The sequence below is a fragment of the Pipistrellus kuhlii genome, unplaced genomic scaffold (assembly GCF_014108245.1).
Source record: "Pipistrellus kuhlii isolate mPipKuh1 unplaced genomic scaffold, mPipKuh1.p scaffold_m20_p_3, whole genome shotgun sequence".
NCBI classification, from domain to species: Eukaryota; Metazoa; Chordata; class Mammalia; order Chiroptera; family Vespertilionidae; genus Pipistrellus; species Pipistrellus kuhlii.
In genome coordinates this window covers 91343061-91357662 of record NW_023425529.1, presented here as the reverse complement: position 1 = coordinate 91357662, position 14602 = coordinate 91343061, and the positions used below count along the sequence as shown (strand labels likewise).

Below are 14602 nucleotides of genomic sequence, written 5' to 3'. Positions count from 1 at the left end.
AGGAGGCTTGGCTCCGCTCCAGGCTACAAAATTTCAATTGTAAAGGTAAATCAATTCCAGATACCAGGGCCTTCACTTGGGACACCTGGGGGGGGGGGCAGCCTGAAAAACACCACAGGCCCCTCGATCAGGCCTCCCCATACCCCAAGGGAACCCCCGCTCTGATCCGGGACACCCTTCAGGGCAAACCAGCTTGCCCCCGCCCATGCACCAGGCCTCTATCTTATCTAATAAAAGAGTAATATGCAGATCATCACTCCAACACACAGATGGCTGCCCCCATATGGTCAAAGATCCTGCCCCCATGTGGACATAAGATGGCCACCACAAGATGGCCAGCAGGGGAGGGCAGTTGGGAGGGACCAGGCTTACAAGGGAGGGCAGTTGTGGGTGATCAGGCAAGCAGTGGAGGGCAGTTAGGGGTGACAAGACTGGCAGAGGAGGGAAGTTGAGGGCAAACAGGCTGGCAGGGGAGCAGTTACACATCAATCAGGCTGGCAGGGGAGTGTTTAGGGGGTGATCAGGCTGGCAGGCAGAAGCAATTAGGGTCAATCAGGAAGGCAGGCAGGCAAGCAGTTGGGAGCCAGCAGTCCTGGATCGTGAGAGGGATCTCAGATTGCAGAGGGTGCAGGCTGGGCTGAGGGACACCCCTGCCACCCCATGCACGAATTTCTTGCACTGGGCCTCTAGTCTTTACCCAATCAGCATGACTCATAACCTGTGATATCACAGAGCTCTTTTCATTTCTTTATTCTAGTTGAAGAATGTGCACAAGTAATACAAATAAAATTATTGTTCCCGAGGGTTAGGAATTTGGGAAATGTTCATATTACTTGATGGTGTAAATATCAATGTTATGTTTAATGGTTTGTTTATTTTTAATGCTTATTCACTACTGGAATAATCTAAACTAAATAACTTTAAAATGTCATGCTGGACAGTATTAAGTACGTGATATATATTTGGCCTAAGGATATTTTGTTTATACTGCTGTGTTGTTGTTTTTAACTCCAGTAATATATGTATTACTAGGGGTCCGGTGAACAAAATTTGTGCACTGGGGGTGGGGGATCCCTCAGCCCAACCTGCCTTCTCTCACATACTGGCAGCCCTCAGGGGATGTCCTACTGACGGCTTAGGCCCGAACCCCACAGGGGAAGGCACCAGCCCCATCACCCCACTGCTGCAGCCACTGCCCGTCACCACCATCACCAAAGTGTTTTCATCAACACAGACTCCAGTCCCTTCACCAAGAAAAAATGACAACTTTCTTTAGGCATTTTCAAGATGTGTCTTTCATAGGATATGCATTTCTTTCTTTCTTCCTCCCTCCCTCCCTCTCTCTCTCTCTCTCTCTCTCTCTCTCTCTCTCTCTCTCTCTCTTTCTTTCTTTCTTTCTTTCTTTCTTTCTTTCTTTCTTTCTTTCTTTCTTTTTTCCTCCCTGAGGATGTTTCCATTGACTTTTAGAGAATGTGGAAGAGAAAGGAAAAGCCAGAGAGAAACATCAAAGTGAGAGGAACACTTTGATTGGTTGCCTCCTGCATGAGCCCTGATCTGGGCCCCAGCCAGGGAGAAGCCTGCAACCTAGGTACATGCCCTTGATCAGAGTCGAATCCAGACCCTGCTGTCTGCAGGGCGAGGCATTATCCACTGAGCCAAACCGACTAGGGCAGGATAGCTCTCCAGCAGCGGACCTTCATTTTTTTCTCTCGAAGTGTGGTGGAAAAACCCTAGATCAAAAACCCCAGCTCCCTGGGATCAATTGCATGAGGTCCGCTCCTGTGCAGCCCTTACCTCACAATGACGTGGGTGCCAGGATGTTCCTAGGACACAGGCCCTGGGCACCTATGTATGCAAATTAACTGCCATCTTTTTTTGGGTTAATTTGCATAGTCACTCTGATTGGCTATAGGCGTTGTGAAGGTATGGTCAACTTACATGTTTGTCTATTATTAGGCAAGATGTCCATGAGGGACCCTGGGAAGGTGTGGGCTTGGTCTAACTTGGGATTGATTTTATTTTACATGTTTTCTGTGATCTCATGTAATGTAAGTACTGATGCTACCACACCCCTGCCAAGTGTGAAATAAAACTGACTTTTCAGGGGAAAAAAAGTAAGGGAAAGAGCTGCAGGCTTTTATAGAAAGAGGCAAGCAGGACACAAGAAAGAAGTACTTTGTTTGGCTGGAGGTGTATATCCTACCAGATTTAGAAAGATCAAAGTATAGAGTCCAGAAGTTGAAATAAATTGATACACTGGTCTGCCATATTGATTGTTTATTTATTGTGTATTTAGGTTTTCTCTTGAGCTATTTGTAGCTGAAGCCTAGAAACTGAATTTCTCTCTGCTTAGTTCATGCTTCTCTGGTTATTAAAACTAGTAGGCCTGGTGCCTGAATTTGTGCACTGATGGGATCCCTCGGCCTGGCCTGCGGGGATCAGGCCAAAACCGGCTCTCCAGTATCCCCTGAGGGGTCCTGGATTGTGAGAGGATGGTTCTCAGGTAATACACCCCAGAATCGGGCTCCCTCCTCTCTAATTCTGGGTCATCACCTGAGAAACACAGCTGCCAAGTCATTGCAACTCAGCAGCTCCTGTGTTGAGCATTTGCCCCCTGGTAGTCAGTACATGCCGTAGCTACTGGTCAGAGCATCTGCCCCCTGGTGGTCATTGTATGTCATAGTTACTGGTCAGACTTCAGATGGTTGCTTAGGCATATATATATATATATATATATATATATATATATATATATACACACACACACACAATATATGACCTGGTGCACAAAATTCATGCACTGGGGAAGGTGGTGTCCCTCAGCTCAGCCTGCACCCGCTCCAATCCCCCTCAGGGGATGTCTGTGGGAGCAGTCAGACATCCCTCTCATAATCAGGGACTACTGGCTCCCACCACTCACCTGCCTGCCTGCTGATTACCCCTAACCGATTCTGCCTGCCAGCCTGATCACCCCCTATAACCACTTCTCTGCCACCCTGATCGATGCCTAAATGCTTCCTTGTGGGCCTTATTGGCCCTAACTGCCCTTCCCTGTTGGCCTGGTCACCTCCAACTGCCCTCCCCTGCAAGCCTGGTCTCCCCCAACTGCCATCCCCTGCCAGTTCAGTCACCCCTAACTGCCCTCCCCTGCAGGCCTGATCACCTGCACTGCCCTCCCTAGTCAGCCATCTTGTAGCAGCCATCTTGTGACCACATGGGGGCAACCATCTTGTGTGAGGGCATGACAGTCAATTTACATATTACCTCTTTATTATATAGAATAGGTGTCAAGAAAGGGGAGGACTGGATCTTATTCAGTTTCCTGATAACCTTCTGGATAATATGACAGGCACATGTTCCAAATCATCCTCATTTTTTATTTAAATAGCAGACTAATTAAGGACCTTGAAAAGTAACAGTGAGTTTTATGACTTGCTATTGTGGTATGGTTTTATAATTTTATAATTCTTTTATAGAACTTTTATAAATGGGCATAGTTTGAGGTGTAGTTTCCAGCAAACATAACCAAGTTTTCCACTTTTAGGTATAAAAGGAAGAGAACGACTTCTGGACCTGATTGCCACATTTCTGGTATTGCAATTTCTTTGTACCAGGTTGGAACAAGCTGGAATGGCCTTCAAATCCCTGATGAAATTGGACACCTCAATTTACAGGTTTTTTTCCACTTAATTATATATACTTTTTTTATTTTTAAATATTATTTAACATTTAACTATACTAGCATTTTTCCATGTAACTATATTACTAAGCAAATGACTTATATTTTCTTTTTTTAAAAATATATTTTATTGATATTTTACAGAGAGGAAGAGAGAGGGATAGAGAGTTAGAAATATCAATGAGAGAGAATCATCAATCAGCTGCCTCTTGCACACACCCTACTGGGGATGTGCCCGCAACCAAGGTTATCTTTATCTCTGTAAAAAACATCAATAAAATAAAAAAGTAAAATATGGCTATTACTGTATTACTATTACTGTGAGAGCAAAATGGTTTGTTGAAACTGTAATAAATAAAACTTATAATTTTTATTTCCTATTTATTGCCTATTTAAAACTTTTATTTCTCTTTTTCCTACTTCATGATGTACATAATTGCATGGAGGTGTATGAACAAAATTTTCACACTATCAGGAGGGTCAGTCAGAAGTCTCAAGGCCATCTGGATTAAATGAAAGCTAGTTGAATTAGTGAGAACATTTAAAGTCAGTGTTGCTGCTTTCCATAGTAACTATAAGTAGACTAATAATTATTGAGAAACAAATCTTTTAACCACTTCAGGCCTGTTGCTATTTGGTATGTTCATGGCATCATGATATTCAGCAAATATTTATTGAATACCTATTCTGTGCCAGGGACTGTAAAACATACATTTTGTTCATCCCCACAACACCTCATATCATTATCATAACTGAGGAAACAGATTTCCAGTGTGGAATGAAAGCTGCCCAATATCACACAGGCACCACTGTATAATTACAGAATTAGGATTTGAACCCAGGTCTTAACCACCACACTATTCTGATGATCCTTTCCCAGTTTATAGGTGGGAAAATCAGGAAGATGAAGAGGATCTTACAAATTTTTAGTCTCCCCCCACAGAATTTTCTTTAAAACTTTAATATATATTACTACTTGTAATATATATTAGTAATAAGTTTGAGAAGATGACAAAAGAGGAAACCGCTAATATTAATTTAAAAATTCAGAATTAAGTAGACCTAAGTATTTGATAGTCTCAAGTATTCAATAGCATTTAATGGTTACAAACTTGAAGCTTTGATATGCACATTTTACTTGTTAGTTTATGTGATAGGATTAAATATATGCCCATTTCAGTTTCATATGTGACTCTCAGACACTTTGCAAAAATAACTAGAAAGTTGAGAATTCCTGGTTCAGTGAAAGGAGAGAGAATTGGAAGCCTAGTTTGTAAAATACAATTCTGCTTGTATGTGAAGAATGGGTAGGATTTAAATGGAGAAGAGTGGAAAAGAATGACAATAAACAGATGTATAAAGGCTAGAAGAGTTATTCTGGAGTCAGCAAGGAAGTTGTGGTGCACAGTGGAAGCTGGGATGTGCTGGGTATAATATACTTAAAAATATACTTAATAAGTTAAAGCATGTCAGGCTGGTAGAAGAACTTTAATCAAGTGTTAAAGAGAACTGTTTTTCTTAAATATAATTTCTGACAGAATTATTTTGTCTAAGCTACTGTGCTAGATTTGATACCACATTAAATTTTATATCTACTTATATTCTGAAATTGATGTAAACATTCTTTTTTAAATCTAGGAATATTCCCTGGGCTTTTGAGAAAATAAAGAAAGCAAGTGAATGGGTTAGAAGAACTGAAAGACAATATCCATCTATCTGCCAACGGCTTGAATTGGGTAAAGACTGGGACTGTGCCACTAAACAACTATTGGGAATCCAGCCCATGAATACCACCTTTCTTCTTCAGAGTTCTTAATTAGGGTCAAGGCCTTTATACTTTTTTCATGCTTCTATCAATAAAATAATAACATTAATGAATTAATACCTATAATGAAATTTAATTTGATTTTATCAAATGTAGCAATGTCCCTTAAAAATAAATGGAAGCAGAATTATTTTAATGAAAAAGCAATAGTAAAATAAAAATTACAGTGTTAAGATTTCTTGTGTTCAAATATTTTAGGAGGTAAAGTACACATCTGGATGGTCCTGGATGGTCATTGCTTTCTCCCCTTTCAGAAGTCTGGTGCAGACTGGTCCAGTTGGACTAAGCAAGCTGGGATGAAACAAGGTCTTTGGTCAATGTCCACAATTCCATTTCCAGGGTCCTAGGTATCCTCCAGTATGCATTCTCCTTGGTGTGGGTCCTCGTCTGTAGATCCCCTGATATATTTCTTTTACTTAGAGAAACTTGGTATCCCAAGCAATGCTTTTTTTTTTTTTTTTTTTTTTTTTTTTTTAATAAGTTTTTATTGTTCATATTATTACAAATGTTCCTTTCCCCCCCACCCTCTGCCCTTTCCCCTCTCCCCATTGTCCTCATCCATAGGTGCACAGTTTATGTTCAGTCTCTTCCCACTCCCCCCTCTCCCCTTTTCCCCAAGAATCATCAGTTCACTCCCCTTCCATACCTCTGATTCTATTATATTCAACAGTTAATATTGTTCATCAGATTTTTTTAATTTCCTTGGTTTTTAGATTCACTTGTTGATAGTTACGTATTTGTTGTTCATAATTTTTATCTTTGTTTACTTTCTCTTCTGAAAGAACTCCCTTCAGCAATTCATATAATTCTGGTTTGGCGGTGATGAACTCCTTTAGCTTTTTTTTATTAGTGAAGCTCTTTATCTGGCCTTCGATTCTGAGTGATAGCTTTGCTGGGTAGATTATTTTTGGCTGTAGGTTCTTGCTATTCATCACTTTGAATATTTCTTGCCATTCCCTTCTGGCCTGCATGGTTTCTGTTGAGAAGTCAGCTGACAATCGTATAGGTGCTCCTTTATAGGTTACTACCTTCTTTGCTCTTGCTTCTTTTAATATTCTCTCTTTGTCTTTTGCTCTTGGAATTTTAATAATGATGTGTCTCGGTGTGGTCCTCTTTGGATTCCTTTTGTTTGGAGTTCTGTACGCTTCCTGGACTTGTAAGTCTAATTCTTTTACCAGGTGGGGGAAGTTTTCTGTCACTATTTCTTTCAGTATGTTTTCGATATCTTGCTCTCTCTCATCTTCTGGGACCCCCATAATTCTGATGTTGGTTCGCTTGAAGTTGTCCCAGAGGTTTCTTACATTATCTTCAATTTTCTGGATTCTCTTGCCTTCTAGCTTCTGTGGAGGAGTGTCTTCTGGCTCTTTATGTTCCAAATCTTTGACTTGATTCTTGCGATAATCCCTCCTGTTTTTAGGACTCTGTAAAATATTTTTTATTTCAGACAATGTATTCTTTATTTCTTGTTGATCCCTTATCATTTCTTGTTGACTCCTTATTAATTCTAGTTGATCTCTTTTCATATCCTCATAGGCCTTATCCATCTTTTCTAGGAAATTCTTGAAAAACCTTATAAGCGTAGATTTGAACTCTATATCCAGACGCTTTTTGTCCTCCATTTCTTTCATTTGTGATCTATTTCTTTGTCGCATTTCGCAGTTACAGATGGGGCGGGGTTCCAGGGTGGAGCCTGCAGCTTTGGCTTCCGTCAGCCCCGCCCTATGCGGGCCCGTCAGTGCTCGCTGCCAGCGCCTCTGAGAGAAAGGTGCCCTCGATTTTCGCCTGCTGCCAAACAGTCTATGCTCTCCCACAATGAGCCCGGTATTGGGGTTCAGTTCAGTTGGAAGTGGAGTAGGAGGTGGCGTTCACAGCAGTCTGGAGCCCCAGTCTCCTTCCCGTCAGGGCAATCCCCCGGCATAGCCGACCGTCCCTTCTCTGCGCTCAGTGTGCGCGCCTCCGGGACCTCCTTTCGCCGCTTCCCCGGGGTTCCGCCTTACAGCCCGGCTCCCTATGGCTGAGCCTGAGTCCCCGGGGTCCGGCCTAGAACTGGGGTTCAGAGCAGTCGGGGGCCCAGCACAGTCGGAGTTTTATCTCCTTTCCGCTGGGGAACGCCCGCCAGGCACTCGGCCTCCCTCCTCTCAGGTCCCTCCTCTTCGCAGGCCGCGTCTCCGTACCTTGGCTTTTCCAGCTCCTCCGCACCTCCTTCTGGTTTTCTCCTTGCTTCTCGCTGTAGAATTTCCAGTCAGTCAACCTTCCTGTAGTTCTGGGCAATGTCTGTTTTATATTTTAGTTGTATTTTATTGAAATTGTTGTGTGCGGCTGCAGCTAGGTGTTCACCTGGGCGTAGCCATCTTGGATCTCTCTCCCAAGCAATGCTTTCAAGGCTCTTGCTTTTGGTGTTGCATCTCAAATCTCATCACTAAACCCAGGGTCATCTAGATTTTCACCTATGTTCTAGAAGTTTTATAGTTTTGCACTTTACATTTAGGTCTATGCCAGTTTCAGTTATTTTTTATGAAAGGTATAAGGTTCACTACCCCATCCTAGGCCATTTACTCTCTACCTTTTCATAAAACCTTGGTTTCTCTGGTATACAATCTTTTGGCTACCTCCTACCTGTCCTCATTGCTGCTATTCACCAACTGCCCAATCTCTCCCCTTGTTCACATGGTTTGGGATTTCCTTTTCTATTGCTAGTCCTGCCATCTTGAGTAACTTCCAACATCCTGCTGTATGACCCATCCTAATTCCTTGAGCTTGAACTGCAGCTTATTGAATCTTGGTAGAAGGCCTTGTGATCAAGTTGGTAACCAGAAGAATGAGAGGCTTGTAAGGAGCTCCCACCTGCCTCCATGTCTCCCTGGGAGGCCGTCATGAGATAGTTTCTCATCACTTCCTAGTTCTGGTGAGGTAAGAAGCTCAGGATACAGCTGCAGACTACCTCCCCACCCCGCCCTCCTATCTGCGTCTAGAATTGGCTCCTCAACAATGATGTGTACCACAACTCATGTAGCAATATCTAGCTGCTTTGGAAGTGTGGGGCAAGGAGAGGTGGTCTTTGACTTCTCTTCCTCTGGCTATTTATGTATTAATTTTGTTTGTTAATCCTCACCTGAGGATATTTTTCCATTGATTCTTAGGGAGAGTAGAAGAGAGAGAGAAAGACAGAGAGAAACATCAATGTGAGAGAAACATATCTATTGGTTGCCTCCTGCATGGCAAGGGCCTGGGCCAGGGAAGATGTTGCAATCAAGGTTCGTACCCTTGACCGAAGTTAAACCTGGGACACTTGGGTCCACAGGCCGACGCTCTATCCACTGAGTTAAACTGGCTAGGCGCGTCCTCTTGCCTATATAAATCACCTACTAAGTCACCTAAATCTACAGTGGCCTGACATACATATCTTTGCCTGATAAACAGTCTTTTCATTATTTATTAGATTAAGGGATTTAAATGATTGGTAATACCCGGTAACACAGAATAAGTGAGTAAATAGATAATTCCTTACATTGTTACTGGAAACATTCTAGTAAAACAAAATTTTGCAAGATAGGTGTTTATCAAAATTTAAATCATGCCCTCCTTGAACTATAAATTTCACTAAAAGGAATTCAACTTTTAGAAATTCACCTTACGGAAATATGGACACACACAGAACAAAGTGCAATAAAACTCACTTTAAAAGTTATATAAATGGGTGCCTATGTATGTACTACATAAAAATCTGTCATGTCATCTTACAAACTGGTTACCTTTGAGGAGTAGGATCTTTATTTCTATCTTATATATTTTGGGTTAAGTGAAAAATTTTTCCATGAATATATATACTTAATTTTTTTTACCTGTGGCCAGGTAGCTCAGTTGGTTAGAGCATTGTCCTGATACATCAAGGTTGCAGGTTCAATCCCAGGTCAGGGCACATTCAAGAATCAGCCACCAAAACTGGTTTGACTCAGTGGATAGAGCGTCGGCCTGCGAACTGAAAGGTCCCAGGTTCAATTCCAGTCAAGGGCATGTACCTTGGTTGTGAGCATATCCCCAGTAGAGAGTGTGAAAGAGGCAGCTGATCGATGTTTCTCTCTCATCAAAGTTTCTAGCTCTCTATCCCTCTCTCTTCCTCTCTGTAAAAATTCAATAAAATATTTAAAAAAAGAAGAATCAGCCAATGAATGCATAAATAAGTGAAACAAAATTGACATTTTGCTCTTTTTCTACCTTTCTCTCTCTCTAAAAAATTTTTAAAAATATTTTTGCCACGGTTTTATAAATTTAGAACCTTCTTTTGTTTCCTCTTCTGCTGACTTGTTGAAGAAACAGGGTTATTTGTCCTATAGGATGATGCACATTCTGGACTTGTCCAATTACTTCCTTTTCTCTTTTCCATGTTTCTTATAGACTGAGCAGATTAAGGATCAACATTTTTGTACAAAGCCATTGAGTCTGGTTATTGTTCTACTTTTAATAATGTTTACATTGATCAGTGAGTTTCCACAGTGGTGGTGTGTTTCCTCTGAATCTGTGGAGAGATATTTGGCATCCAGTTCCTCATCCATCTTTCACCAGTTTTGTTGCCTGAATCCTTTTCAGGAAATATTATGATTCTCCTATACATATTAACTGGAATTCTTCTGAACTAATGAGCTTTCTCCTTTCAATAAATGTTATTTGGTTAGACTTTTTTAAAAATATTTTTTATTGATTTCAGAGAGGAAAGCAGAGGGAGAAGCAGAAACATCAATGATGAGAGAGAATCATTGATCGGCAGCCTCCTGCTTTCCCCACCCTGGCAATCAAGCCTGGGTGCATATGCCCTGACTGAGAATTGAACTGTGACCTATTGGTTCATAGGTCCATGTTCAACCACTGAGCCATGTTAGCCAGGCTATTTTTAAAATATTTTTTAAAAGATATCTAATTATTAGAATTGTTGTATGTCTGTCTTTTATAGACTGAATCCCTGGAAGGCAGACTATGCTTGCTGTATTTCTAATGCCTAGTATCATCATAGTACATTTAGTAAGCTCAACAAATGACACCAACTCAAATAATGCACCAACTCAAAGCTAGTGATCCTCTCCATAGGGATGTGCCAATCATAGAGTACTTTTTAGTTAACCTCTGAGTTAAATTTAAAAAGTTAATCCTGTAAATTAAATCATGATGACTATTTGTGATTCAAAATGAGAAAAATATTTACTCTTAAGTGGACTTTTCCAGCAACTTTGGGTGACTACCTTTGTCAGTCATTTATAAACCATAGAAGATACTTTTAACACATATTCTGATGTGTTTTCTTAAATTTTATTTTTAATTATAGTTTACATTCAATATTATTTTGCATTGATTACTTGTGTACAGCTTAGTGTGGTTAAACAATCACATACTTTACAAAGTGACCCCGATATTTCAAGTACCTACCTGATATGTAGTTACTACAATATGATTGATTATATCCCCTATGCTGTACTTTATATATTTAAGTGCTCCTATATTGGGTGCATATATGTTTACCAGGGGTTATATCCTCTTGTTGGATCGATCCCTTTAGTATTTTTAAAAAATATATTTTATTGATTTCTTACAGAGAGGAAGGGAGAGAGATAGAGAGCTAGAAACGTCAATGAGAGAGAAACATTGACTAGCTAGCTGCCTCTTGCACACCCCCTACCAAGGATGTGCCCACAACTGATGTACATGCCCTTAACCTGAATCGAACCTGGGACCTTTCAGTCCGCAGACCGATGCTCTACCACTGAGCCAAACCGGTTACGGCCCTTTAGTATTTTTTAAAATATATACTTTGTTTTTTTACAGAGAGAAAGGGAGATGAATAGAGAGTTAAAAACATTGATGAGAGAGAAACATAAATCAGCTGACTCCTGCACACTCCCTACTGGGTATGTGCCCGCAACCAAGGTACATGCCCTTGACTGGAATCGAACCAGGGATCCTTTAATCTGCAGGCCAATGCTCTACCCACTGAGCCAAACCGGTTAGGGCTATTCCCTTTAGTATTATGTAGTGACCTTCGTTGTCTCTTGTGACAGCCTTCATTTTAAAGTCTACTTTGTCGAATATGAGTATTGGTACTCCAGCTTTTTTTTTTTTTTTTTTCCATTTGCATGGAAAAAAATTTTCCATCCCTTCACTCTCACCCTGTGTGTGTCTTTGGTGGGTCTCTTGTAGATAGCATATAGTTGGCTCATGTTTTTGTATCCATTAGGCAACCCTATACCTTTTGAGTGGAATATTTAATCTCTTTACATTTAGGGTTATTATTAATAGGTACTTATTGCCATTTTAATTCTGTATGCCTAGATTTCTCCCTCTGTTTTATCTTCTCATACAGCAGTCCCTTTTAGTGTAGCATCTCAAATCTAGAATGAATGCTAGAAGCACTTTATTTGACCATATATTTTGAATGATAGTCTTGCTTGATATAGTAATATAGTAATCTGTTTTCAGATCCTTGCTTTCCATTACTTGAATACGTCATGCCATTCCCTTCTGGTCTGTAGAGTTTCTGATAAGAAATCAGTGTCAGCCTTGTGGGAACTCCTTTGTAGGTAACAGTTTTTCTCTTGTTGTCTTTGAGATTCTCTGTCTTTAATTTTTGGCATTTTAATTCTGATGTGTCTGGGCATGGGCCTGTTCGGTTTATCTTGCTTGGGGTTCTCTGTGCCTCCTGAACTTGTGTGACTTTTCCTTTACCAAGGTAGGGAGGTTTTCTGCCATTATTTTTTCAAACACTTTTTTCTATTTCTTTCTTTCTTTCTTTCTTTCTTTCTTTCTTTCTTTCTTTCTTTCTTTCTGCCTCTTCTGGCACATCTGCTATTTGAATATTGTTACGTTTCATGTTGTCCCACAGCTCCCTTAAGCTGTCTTCCTGCTTTTTTTAATTTTTTATTGTTTTTTCTTTTTTATTCTCTAATTAGGTGATTTTTTTCAATGCTGTCTTCTAATTTACTGATTCGATCCTCAGCTTCCCCTAATCTGCTATGGATTCCTTCCAATGTATTCTTTATTTGTTATGTCATTCTTTATTTCCAACTATTCTTTTTTCTTAGTTATTGTATCTTTTTTCATACTGTTGAGTATCTTTACATCATTACTCTGAACTCTGTTTCAGATAAATTTCTTATCTCTGCTTCATTTATCTCTTCTTCTGGAGAATTCTCTTGTTCTTTCATTTGAGGGTTGTTTTCTCATTTTGGCTGTATGCTTGAGTTTGTGACTATGTATTAAGTAGATCTTATACACTTCTCAATCTCTAATATAGGACACTATCAAATGCTGTTTCTTATTAGATCAGGCAAAGACTCATAGCCTCCAGAGAGCACTTCTGCCTACAGACTGATAGGATTCTGATTTGAATGACCCCAAGCAATCATCCTCAGGTGTGGCAAGAATTTTTTTTCAACAGGTTGGGGCAGTTGCGTCTGCCTGGAAGCTAATTGTTATTTTTACTTTCTTAAGTGTCCTTAGGGCAAGGTGTTTACCAATAGGGTGGGTCAACTGTCAACCCCTCATGAGGCAAATGTCTGTGTGGGAAAGCTGTCCTCTGCTGTGTGAGGGAATGACTCAGGCCAGGAAACTGGGGGTGTGTCTGCCTTCTGAGCTCTATCCCCAAATCCTCAATCCTGGCTTCTGCTCACACAGCTCCAATCCACTCTGCCTTCCCTCTGCCAGAGCAAAAGGTGGCTCCACAGGGAATTTTGTGCATTGGCTCTTTAAGAGGGTGTCTGAATTTCCAGCAATCTCTCCCTGGCAGATAGCAACTCTGCGTTTCACAGTCAGATGTTATGTGTGTATCTTTCTCAGTTGTGGTGCTCTCTGCTGGGGCATCCAGCTTGGGTATTAAATCTTGGATTGCTCAGCGGCAACCCCCCACAGCAAAGATATCTTTCTGGAACTTCTGTGGGCACCTAGCCAGCTGTTTCAGGCCCTGCCCCCGCTACCAATCTCTATCCAAACTCCATTTTCTGTCTGTGGGTATCAGGGTTCTCTCCTGCGAGACTTCTGTTGATCATGTAGGAAGTTTTTCTGTATTTTAGTTGTAATCCCAGCTTGTTTCTGGGAGCATGTCTGTGCGGCATCCACTAACTCTGCCACCCTTTTGAAAATCTTTACCCTATGCTGTGCTTGACATCCCTGCGACTATTTTGTAACTACCAATTTGTACTTCTCAATCCTCCCATCTTTTCATCCAGCTCCCACCTCACCCCACCCCATCAGATAGTTCCAATATAAAACACCCAAATGGAATCTGGAAACATGATTTTCAGCCAGATAATAAAAATTGTGTACACTCGCTAGAGTGTCCGGAACTCTGCATTGTTGGCAGGCGTTAGCTCACACAGCTGTCTTACACTTGAATTTCTGTTAAGCTCAGGCTGGGTCTCAATGGCGGGCGTAAGGGGTGAGGGGGGTGGGGAAAGCCTTGGCCCGCCCACCAGTAAGGCCGGCGGAGCTCGCCATCCCTCCCAGGCCTCCGCCAGCCCACAGCCCGCCCCGCCCTCCCGCGCGGTAACCTCGCCCCGCCCCGCCCCCGGCTCCGCCCCCTCCCGGCTCCTCTTCCGCCCAGCGCGCCCCTCGGCCCGCCCACCCACTTCCCGCGGCCCGGCGGCTCGGCGCCCGCCTCCACGGGATTGGCTGCTGAGAGAATCCTCGCGGGGCTCCGAGGCCGCCATTGCTGAGCCTCCGCGGCGTCCGCGGGCCGCGCGGGCTCAGGGCGCGCAGAGCGGAGGGCGTTGGGCTGCGTCGCGACCGCCCTCGGGGTGTCCGCTCCGCCATGGCGGCGACGGTGGGGGTGGAGGGCGCCGGCATGGATGCGGTTCCCGCGCCGGGCGCCCGCAGCCCCAGCACGTCGCCTGTAGGAGACGGCGAGGAAGCGGCGGGCGAGGAGAAGAACCCGGGGCAGAAAGGAGCGGAGGCCGCGGGGGACAGCGAAGAGGACGGGGAGGATGTGTTCGAGGTGGAGAAGATCCTGGACATGAAGACCGAGGGGGTACGTGAGCGACGGGGCGGCGGCGAGCGGGGTCCCGGGAATGGTGGGAGTGGGGCCCGGCGGCGCCTCGGGCGGAGGGTGAGGGTCGGTG

At 42.6% G+C, this 14602-nt stretch overlaps 2 protein-coding genes across 10 annotated transcripts in view; both read left to right on the top strand.

The window, feature by feature from the left end:
• Positions 1 to 5527, top strand: part of PARP4 (poly(ADP-ribose) polymerase family member 4) — a 106716-nt gene extending 101189 nt beyond the window's left edge. For all 5 annotated transcript variants that reach the window (XM_045588508.1, XM_036455583.2, XM_036455581.2 and 2 more), the window contains 2 exons: positions 3545 to 3674; positions 5318 to 5527. In XM_045588508.1, the coding sequence (XP_045444464.1) occupies positions 3545 to 3674; positions 5318 to 5495 (308 nt within the window). In that variant the 3' untranslated portion in view covers positions 5496 to 5527. The remainder of the gene's footprint in view (positions 1 to 3544; positions 3675 to 5317) is intronic.
• Positions 5528 to 14137: 8610 nt separating this feature from the next.
• Positions 14138 to 14602, top strand: part of MPHOSPH8 (M-phase phosphoprotein 8) — a 53601-nt gene continuing 53136 nt past the window's right edge. For 3 of the 5 annotated variants that reach the window (XR_006742910.1, XM_045588505.1, XM_036455592.2), the window contains exon 1: positions 14139 to 14511. Coding sequence is in view for 4 of the 5 variants with exons in the window: in XM_045588505.1 (XP_045444461.1) it covers positions 14296 to 14511 (216 nt within the window). In the remaining variant the exon portion in view is untranslated. Of the gene's footprint in view, positions 14512 to 14602 lie in introns of all 5 variants that reach the window. The other 2 variants (XM_045588504.1, XM_045588503.1) reach the window with 2 other exon arrangements.